This window comes from Cannabis sativa, chromosome 3 (genome assembly GCF_029168945.1).
Source record: "Cannabis sativa cultivar Pink pepper isolate KNU-18-1 chromosome 3, ASM2916894v1, whole genome shotgun sequence".
In the NCBI taxonomy this organism is placed as follows: Eukaryota; Viridiplantae; Streptophyta; class Magnoliopsida; order Rosales; family Cannabaceae; genus Cannabis; species Cannabis sativa.
Window position 1 is genome coordinate 78,541,285 of NC_083603.1, and position 11,161 is coordinate 78,552,445.

The window sequence follows — 11,161 nt, forward strand, 5'->3', positions numbered from 1 at the left end:
TATACTCTGCTACAGACAGGAATCAAGGGTTAGAGATCTGAGTGGAAGGAGACATAAATTCCGCTGCAATCACTGTAAGTTATTCTTAACTTTTATGTGTTTAATTCATCGTTTTAGAAGTTCAATATTAGGTTGTTAAATCAACATACTTGCAATAGATCTAAGATCCTGGATAAATATAATACCAACATCGAGTTGGTATTGGAAGAAGATGGTAGCCCTCAAAGATCAACTCAGAACACCAATTGATCCAGCTGTGTTTTAGAGACAACAATATACTATAGCTGCAGGGTACAAGTTGTTTTTACCTGCCCTAGACCGAATGAATTGGAGCAGAGAAGTGTGGTCCAGACTTAACATTCTGAAGCATAGTGTAATTACTTGTTTGGCCATGCTTAATAGATTGAAAACCCAGGATAGACTCAGCCGATTTGGTGTGCAGGTTACTTGCTGCTGCTATCTCTGCAATGCACAACCTGAAAGTAGGCAACATCTATTCTTCGATTGTTCAATTGCGAATGCCTGTTTACTTGAAGTGAAGAACTGGCATACTCAAACCAGTAGGCTCCCTCAGTTGATGCGTTGGATTGAGAGAGCTAAAACCTCAAAATTCAAGAAAGTCGTCCTAGCTACTGCTCTAACTGCTCTGGTATACAATCTTTGGAAATCTAGGAATGCTACTATATGGCAAGAAGTTATGGCAAACCCAGTTACAATTGTTACAGAGAAAAAATGGGCTATTAAAATTCGAATTGAGAGCTTAATGCCTAGGAAGATCAAAAGCAGTGATCGAGAATGGTTTCTTGCTTTATAATTTAATAACATGTAATTGATTGTATAAATTGAACATGATGTATATAGAACTCGGCCCTTGTGGGTGCGAATAGGATGTAAAAGAAAATTTTGTTTGTGCAATACAACTCATTGATTTATCAATATATATATAGAAGCTAAATAGTTAAAGTGTGCATTGTCTTATAAAAATAATAGAATAATAACTATTTATGTGTTGAAAACACGATATAGATATATATTGTACAATTATTTTTTTGGAGTGTACTTTTAATTTTTCTATATTTATATATATTTTTTGAGTGGGGATAGTCTTCACCTTACAAATAGTTAACAGTGAGAATTAATATTTAATTAATTATAATAATAGTGATATAATATCTTATAATAATATTGAGTATAAGTAGTATTTTTTTTGAACATTTATATGGTCATAAATATTTTGCTCCACGTGCGCAGCACGTATAACTTTCACTAGTATCTATATATATACATGGTTCTATCACAAAAAGAGAATCCCATTCTAAAATAATAATAATAAATAATTTCACAATTTTGTAATCAATACTGATTGGTTCTTCATTATTTAGTATTTTATAAACAAACTAATTATTTGTATTGTGTATAAGTTTTGTTATACTTTACGGGCCCGTTTGGTAGGCAGGTCTGGATTGGATTAGACAAACTAATTTGTCCAATCCAGTGTTTAAGCATGTTAGAAGTCTGGATAACTAATCTAGTTAATCTCATTTATTTGGGATTATTTATCCCATCTAGCATGGTGAGATAAATAATCTCATGCAGGTGAGATTTTTTTTATCGTTTTTAAATTATAATTTTATTAATATATTTTAAATTTAATAAGAATTTAAATGAAAGAATTATCACACATTTATTTATAAAAAAAAAAAAATTATCAAAAATTTATTCATTAAAATTAATGAAAATGTATAATTTTAAATTATTATACATAAATTTTCAAAATTTAAAATATTATTAATTAAACAATAGTTACTTAAGAGAAACAATATGACAATAAAATTGTAGATTATTTTTAAATTACTAAAAAATTTATATAAATATTTTAAGAAATTAATATTTATCTTAAATTAGTATTTAACATAAATAATTTTATATTAATCAAGTATTTTTAATTTACTATTGATAAACTATTTTATTATATATTTATGATATATACTTAATTATATAAGACATATTATTTTATTTTATTTTATAATTTACTTATTTTCTTATTTTTTATTTTTATTTTGTTGCTGCAAATCATTCATTTTTATTTATTTATTATTATATTTTTAATTTTAATTTAATATTATATATTTTTATTTGAATTTAAGTTTTTTTTTCTAAAAGGAAATAAATAAAATAGTCCAGTCTATTCTTAAACTAAATACAAAATTACTTTTAGCATAATCCAATCTTGTTCAGTCTAGTCCAATTATTTTGAGTTCAATCCAGTCCAATCATGCGTACCAAACAGACTATGTGTAGTAATATTTGAAATAAAAAAAATACTTAAAGTTGGTATTAGTATTACTAGAAATTTTTTTTCATTAAATTTTTAATATGACTATTTAGTAGTGGTGGTCTGGTCACCCCAAATAGTATGATAGATGATACAAAATATCGCGACAATACCAACTTAGATATATGGGGATTGGCATTGATAATGGCCATAATGATAGTTGATGGTGGCAGTTATAACGCTGTTGAAATATATAAAAGAAAATCTCTCAATTTAGTATGATCTACTATAAAATCTTAAAGTCATTTAGTTTAATATAAAATATTGCAGTCTATTAATAGTAAGATAGACACTCTAATAATTTAATAATTAACATACATTTTTCTTATATATTAAAAGTTCATGTCTTTTGACATGGTTTCTTGTGTCTGTCGTTCTTGTGTATGATTGAGGTTTGTTTTGTCTGTTCTATTGTTAAGGAAGTGTGTGTGTGAAAAGGCTTTGTCCTGTTGCTGTCGACGTCTGTTTTGTCTGTTCTATTGTTAAGGAAGTGTGTGTGTGAAAATGCTTTGTCCTGTTGCTATCGAGATTTTGTTCTGAAAAGGCTGGTCTGGAGTGTTTGTCGCTATTTTTTTGTCAACCAGTATGGCTTTGTCTAGTCGTCATACAGGGGCTGTGGAGGACAAAACTTTGAGGTTTCATATCGACGAAGAGGATTTGGAAGCTGTCACAGTCACAGCGGATGAACGGGATGAAGGCATAGACGATCGTCGGTGCCTGGTAGGGAGGTTCTTGTCCAACCGAGTGATCGACTTCGAAAAAATGCAAAATGTTTTAGCTTCGCTATGGCAGCCAGGTATGGGGATGTTTGTTAAACAACTTGATAATAATCGATTTCTATTTCAATTTTATCATGAAGTCGATATCCAACGGGTGATCAATGGTAGCCCTTGGACATATGATCGAATGCAATTGATTATTGAGAGGTTAAAGGTTGGTGGTGACCCGAAGATGTTAGCGTTGAATACTCTTGATATTTGGGTTCAACTTCATGATGTTGAACCCAGTTGTATGTCAAAATTAACAATCCAAAAAGTGGGGAACACAATGGGGAAATATTTGGAGTCCGATCCTAAGAATTTTATTGGCGTATGGCAGGATTATCTTCGGATGCAAATTACTCTGGACATTACAAAGCCACTTAAAAGGCGTATGAAGATCAACAAAGAAGATGGGAATTGGTTTTGGATTAATTTCAAATATGAGAGAACTCCTACCTTTTGTTTTATTTGTGGCATTATTAGTCACTCCGACAAGTTTTGCCCACGTCTTTTTCATCAACCAATTGATAGGATTGAGAAGCCTTATGGCGAGTTCATGAAAGCACTACCTCAGCGGAATCATAAAAATATTGGCTCAAGATGGCTCCGAACCAAGGGCTGGTGTCCTCCGGCGGCGGCGACGACTGAAACTCCGGGTCCTAGGACGAATGAATCTGCCTCCATTAATGGTGGAGATTTTCTAGTGGCTACAGCCGAGAATAATGGTGGTATGGCCGAGAAAGAGGGAGGTAATCGTGGGATTAATTTGGCTAGAATGAAGGGAGTGATTGTGGGTGATGGAGATAGTTATTTGGAGGGTCAAAGGAATAATAATGCTATTGATTTGGGAAAAGATACCACTATTCCACAAAATGATGGGCTGGTTATTTATGATAATAAAAAAAGAAAAATGACAATAGACAACCATGAAGAGAATCCTGATGTGGAAAAGGATATGAGTAACCTTTCAAAAAACTCATCTTTGGCGGGCCTTGGTATTGGGGCTCGCCAGTCATTATGAAAATCTTATGTTGGAACTGTCGTGGGCTCGGGCCGTCACAAAATGTTCAGTTCCTTAAGGAGTTGGTTACTAATAAGCGGCCCAATATTGTGTTTTTTATGTGAAACTTTGTGTAAAAAGATGAAGGTGGATCATTTGAGTAGAGCTTTGGGCTTTGAGGGATGCTTTGTTGTGGAAGCCCAAGGAAGAAGTGGAGGGTTGGCTATGCTTTGGAAGAATCAAGAAGAGGTTTCAGTGGATACCTTTTCGGAGAACCACATTGACTGTAAAGTCTCTTTTGAAGGACAAAGGGAGTTTCGATTCACAGGGGTGTATGGTGAACCCAATAGGAGTCTTAGAAGGAAAACTTGGGATCTTTTAACAACTCTCCTTGGTCGTTCAACATTGCCTTGGTGCCTTATGGGAGATTTCAACAATGTTCTTAATCAATCAGAGAAAGTTGGGGGATAACCTTATCCGGTGTGGCTTATCGAAGGGTTTCAGGAGGCAATTCGCTTGTGTGATTTGAGAGACATGGAGATGCATGGGCATCCTTTCACATGGGAAAAGAGTAGAGACTCTCCTAGCTAGATTGAAGCTAGACTGGACAAAGCTTTGGTGAATAATGACTGGTTGAGCATTTTTCCAATGGCTAAACTCACTAACTTAGAAATTTCTCCTTCAGATCATTCTCCGTTATTCCTGGAACTTCAGATGGGTACGGTTCCTACACATGACTACCGGTTTAAGTTTGAGAATTGGTGGACGACGCATCAAGGTTGTGAGGAAATTATTCGAAAGTTGCTGGGATAGAATGGAAGGCCACGACATAGAGGAAAAGATTGAAGAGTGTGGCCGAGAGCTACTTCAGTGGGGAAAAGATGTTTTTGGGAGTTTCGCGTCTTGTATCAAAAGCTGTAATCGTGAGTTGAAGCGATATAAGAGTAGAAGGGATGATGAGGGGAAGCAAGTTTTTTATGATGCAAAAAAGGAGCTCTTTGCGGTGCTCAATCAAAGGGAAACGTTTTGGAAGCAAAGATCAAAACAACTTTGGTTGAAGGAAGGAGATCAAAATAGTAAGTTTTCCCACTCCAAGGCTAGTACTAGAAGACGTAACAATCATATTTTCTGCTTGAAGGATGATGATGGGAATTTGCATCATTATGATAGCGGTTTAGATAATGTCATTGTTGATTTTTATTCTAAATTGTTTACTGCTGAGCCTACTAGATGGGAGGAGGTGCTTGATTATGTTACTCCAACAGTTCGTGAGGATCATAATGAGATGTTGCTTCGGCCAATTGGGGATGATGAGGTCAAAGATGCAGTTTTTCAAATGCACCCCGATAAGTCATCGGGCCTTAATGGTATGAATCCTAAATTTTTTCAAAAATATTGGTCAATTGTTGGTAATGATGTGATCAATACTGTCAGAGTCTTTTTCTGTAATGAGTACATGCCAAATGGGATGAATGACACCAATATTGTTCTCATTCCTAAGAAGAAGAAACGTGATCGGATGAGTGAGCTGCGTCCTATATCCCTTTGTAATGTTATTGCTAAGATCATTACTAAAGTTCTGGCTAATAGAATGAAGGGATTATTATCTGAGATTCTATCTTTGAATCAAAGTGCGTTAATTCCTGGAAGATTAATTACAGATAATATCATGGTTAGCTTTGAAGTCTTACACTATTTGAAGAGGAAAAAGTTGGCAAGGATGGTTACATGGCGCTGAAATTGGATTTAAGTAAGGCCTATGACAGAGTTGATTGGCATTTTTTGTGTGATATGTTGAGACGAATGGGCTTTGCTGATAAATGGGTTCGCCTTATATTTGGTTGTTTATCATCGGTGCAGTATTAGATTGTAATAACTGGTCATACTTTGGGACCGATTGTTCCAAGTAGAGGGTTTCGTCAGGGTGATCCCATCTCTCCATATTTGCTCCTTGTGTGTGCTGAATGTTTTTCTGCTGTCATCAGAAGGTTTGAAGAGAAGAAGTGGATTCATGGCATCAAAGTGGCTAATGGAGCACCGTTGGTGTCTCATATGTTATTTGTTGATGATAGCTTCCTCCACTGTAAGGCTACAAATGGGGAAGTCACTCGTGTGCTTCAATTGCTTCAACTGTTTTCTATGGCTACTGGTTAACAAGTGAACTTTGAAAAATCTTCGGTGTTCTTTAGTACTAATTGTTGGAAATTATTTTACCAGGATCTTAGATCTACTCACAAGTATGTTGATTAACACCCTAAATATGAACTTCTAAAACGATTATAAAATAAACACATATAAAGTATGAGAAACCTTACATTGGGTGTAGCAAAATATTATGTCTCCTTCCGTTCAGATCTCTAACCCTTGTATCCTTTCTGTCACAGATATTATCAAGATCTGAACCTGGATCTCTTTCTCTCCTTCTTTAGTGTTTAAACTCCTTCTTGTTGAATGTCTTTCTTCACAATCTTCCTCACTATGATTGAGGTATCACTTGCTGTGTGTGGGCACTACCCTAACACAAAGTGGTTCGAAATTATGAAGGAAGAAGAAGAGTATGAAGTGGCGGCTAGGGTTTAGAAAGAGAAGGCTCGGGTTTTTCTCTGAATGAAAAGTGTAATTTTCCTGAAGCCTTCACTATCTATTTATAGCATTCCACTAGGGTTAGGTTTGAATTATTTTGCATTAAAATAATGAAAATATCAGATGAAAAACCCTATAAAAGTGGCCGGCCTAGGGAATGTGGATTTGGGCCTCACTTTTTGCAATTTTGCAGTTTTATCATTTCTGCATCTCATTTTCTAAAAAATGCCAATTTTCAAATTCAACCATTTAAATGCCAATTCTAACTATTTAATAACTATAAATAATTATTAAATAATATTGTCATTTATCATATTTATTAATTGAACCATACAAAGTATCATAATTAACAAATATGCCCTAAAAACTCTTTCCTTACAATTTTGCCCTTACTTAGTGAAAAATTCACAAATAGACATAGTCTAATTTGAGAATTATAATTGATTAATCAAAACCAATTAAATGAGTCTTACAAGTAATATTGTCTCAACTAGTGGGGGACCATGGGTCTATATACCCGAGCTTCCAATAAGCAGATCAAGAATTTATAACCTAAATTCACTGACTTATTAATTCTTCGTTGAATCCACGCATAGAACTTAGAATTGCACTCTCACTATATAGAACGCTCTATATGTTCCACCATATAGACACGTCATTAGTTATCCATTGTTATAATCCTAATTTGATCAATGATCCTCTATATGAATGATCTACACTGTAAAGGGATTAGATTACCGTTACACCCTACAATGTATTTTATCCTTAAAACACTTAACCCCGTATAACTGATATTTCAACTATGTGAAATGAGTACTCCACCATTTATTTTCGTTTGGTCAAGCTCGAAGGAGATCATCCTTTACTTACTATTCGCCATATAGAAGCTACAGATTCCATGTTTATGTTAGCGCTCCCACTCAATTGCACTACCGTGTTCCCAAAATGTACGTATCACCCTGACCCAAAAGTAGGCTTAACTAACAAATCAAAGAACACGAATAACACTCTTGAGATTGAGCCTAATCATAACAGGATTAAGATCATTTGATCTAGGATCAACTAGGCGATATTGACTTGAATAGATATTACGGTAAGTTTAATAAATCTAAGTCAAAGTTCAATATCGGTCCCTTCCGATGCATACTTTATGCATCCAACCTGAGCTTTACTTTAACCAATGCTCTGGAAAGGACATAGCATTTCTCCAAATGCAAGTAAAATCTGTTGTAGATTATCATATCAGTAAAATCCTGTGTCTGATAAATCTAGGAATCTTTATTCACATAGTCATGTTTACTTTCCAATGTGTTGACAACTCAATAAACAGGATCAAGTATGTGAAAAGGGTTTCATATGAATTTATAAATCAAATTGACAAGCAATTGATAAGATGAACCAAAACATACACAAATGAATGAAAAATACTTCTGTATCTTTATTGATGTTGAATAAAATGGATTACATTGAAATGGAGTTTTATTTAGGACATAAAACCCAACAAACTCCCACTTGCACTAATATAAAACTAATCAGCACATATCAATTAATCCTAAATTCTGACGGTGCTTTTCAAATGCAGTCACGGCCAAGACTTTGGTGAATGGATCAGCTAAGTTGTCTTCTGTGTCCACTTTCTCAACTAGTACATCCCCTCTTGCCACATATTATCTGATGATGTGATACTTTCTTTCTATGTGTTTGCTTCTCTTGTGGCTTCGAGGTCCCTTACTGTTGGCTATTGCTCCATTATTATCACAAAGTAGGACCAGAGGCTTTTCCATTCCAGGCACGACACCGATACTGGTGAAGAACTTTCTTAGCTAGACAAGCTCTTTAGCAGCTTCTACTGCAGCTATGTATTTTGCTTCCATCGTCAAGTCCGATATCGCGGTTTGTTTTTGTTGGAAATTATTTTACCAGGATCTTAAATCTACTCACAAGTATGTTGATTAACACCCTAAATATGAACTTCTAAAACGATTACGAAATAAACACATATAAAGTTTAGGAAACCTTACATTGGGTGCAGCGGAATAATATGACTCCTTCCGTTCAGATATCTAGCCCTTGATTCCTTTCTGTAGCGGAGCATTATCAATATCTGAACCTGGATCTCTTTCTCTGATTCTTTAGTGTTGAAACTCCTTCTTGTTGAAAGTCTTTCTTCACGATCTTCCTCACTATGATTGAGGTATCACTTGCTGTGTGTGGGCACTACTCTAACACTAAGTAATTTCGAAATTGAAGAGGGAAGAAAGAGAAGAAGGTGGCGGCTAGGTATAGAGAGAGAAGGCTCAGGTTTTTCTCTGAAGGAAATCAGAAGTAAAAGTGTAATTTTCCTGAAGCCTTCACTATCTATTTATAGCATTCCACTAGGGTTAGGTTTGAATTATTTTGCATTAAAATAAGTAAAATATCAGATGATAAATGCTATAAAAGTGGCCGGCCCTATACAATATGGATTTGGGCCTCACTTTTTACAATTTTGCAGTTTTATCATTTTTGTATCTGATTTTCTCAAAAATGCCAATTTTCTAATTCAACCATTTAAATGCCAATTCTAACTATTTAATAACTATAAATAATTATTAAATAATATTGTCATTTATCATATTTATTAATTGAACCATACAAAGTATCATAATTAACAAATATGCCCTAAAAACTCTTTCTTTACAATTTCGCCCTTACTTAGTGAAAAATTCACAAATAGACATAGTCTAATTTGAGAATTATAATTGATTAATCAAAACCAATTATATGAGTCTTACAAGCAATATTGTCTCAACTAGTGGGGGGACCATGGGTCTATATAACCGAGCTTCCAATAAGCAGATCGAGAATTTATAACCTAAATTCACTGACTTATTAATTCTTCGTTGAATCCACGCATAAAACTTAGAATTGCACTCTCAGTATATAGAATGCTCTATATGTTCCACCATATAGACACATCATTAGTTATCCATTGTTATAATCCTAATTTGATCAATGATCCTCTATATGAATGATCTACATTGTAAAGGGATTAGATTACCGTTACACCCTACAATGTATTTTATCCTTAAAACACTTAACCCCGTATAAATGATATTTCAGCTTATGTGAAATGAGTACTCCACCATTTATTTTCGTTTGGTCAAGCTCGAAGGTACAGATTCCATGTTTATGTTAGCGCTCCCACTCAATTGCACTACCGTGTTCCCAAAATGTACGTATCACCCTGACCCAAAAGTAGGCTTAACTAACAAATCAAAGAACACAAATAGCCTCTTGAGATTGAGCCTAATCATAACAGGATTAAGATCATTTGATCTAGGATCAACTAGGCAATATTGACTTGAATAGATATTACAGTAAGTTTAATAAATCTAAGTCAAAGTTCAATATCGGTCCCTTGCGATGCATACTCCATGCATCCAACCTGAGCTTTACTTTAACTAATGCTCTGGAAAGAACATAGCATTTCTCCAAATGCAAGTAAACTCTGTTGTAGATTATCATATCAGTAAAACCCTGTGTCTGATAAATCTAGGAAACTTTATTCACATAGTCATGTTTACTTTCCAATATGTTGACAACACAATAAACAGGATCAAGTATGTGAAAAGGGTTTCAAATGAATTCATACATTATGTACATATAATCATGAAATAAATCATGTGAACCATGCAACATTAAATGTTATTTCTGATCTATATTAATAAGTAAATCTGATTATACTGAAATGAGTTTTATTTAGGGCATAAAACACAACAAACTCTCACTTGCACTAATATAAAACAAAAAAGTGCATTTCAAATAATCTCAACACCTTGATATACAAATCAAGTGTAGTAGTAGTAAACTCCTCGTAATAGCATTTGAAAAGTTGAATTAACACAACCTTTTCTCCACCATTACTCTTCCTTAATCACAAAATCATTGATAATGTGAAATTCCTCTCTATATGTCTACTCTTTTTGGGATACTGGATTCTATACCTTTGGCAACTACTTTTGGTTAATCAGGAAATAACACTAGTAGTTTAGGCAATTTGGAATGGTGCCAAAAATGTATTGAACTTTCCTTAGACTGAATAAGTACCTTTCCTGCAACTTTAACATTCAGTCCCTTTCTGGTAGACCTAGAGACTTCAGATAGGTTTTTACACTTCTCCAAAATCACTATTCCACCCCCAGAGTAACCACCATCTTATCAGAAAGATTTTCTAGCACAAAGGCAAATCTCGAAATCTAATGTGGTGTAGTCTAAGAGTTTTAAACACACTCTTATTGACTAACATATAGTTCCTCTACTTAATCTTAAGATTTACTTGATTGTCTTCCAATGTTCCTCTCCTTGATTAATCTGATACTAACTCATTACTCCCACTCAACAGCAGGTGTCTGGTCTAAGGCATACTAAAGCATATCTGAGACCTCTCACTGTTGATATAAGAAATTCTTTCATCGCTTTATCATTTCTAGAATAGTTGAG

General features: G+C 34.2%; 1 protein-coding gene across 1 annotated transcript; it reads left to right on the forward strand.

The window, feature by feature from the left end:
• Window positions 1-322: 322 nt before the first annotated feature.
• Window positions 323-814, forward strand: LOC133036302 (uncharacterized). Its single transcript, XM_061112857.1, has one exon. It carries the CDS (start codon window positions 323-325, stop codon window positions 812-814), a length of 492 nt encoding a protein of 163 aa, XP_060968840.1.
• The last annotated feature ends 10,347 nt before the right edge of the window (window positions 815-11,161 follow it).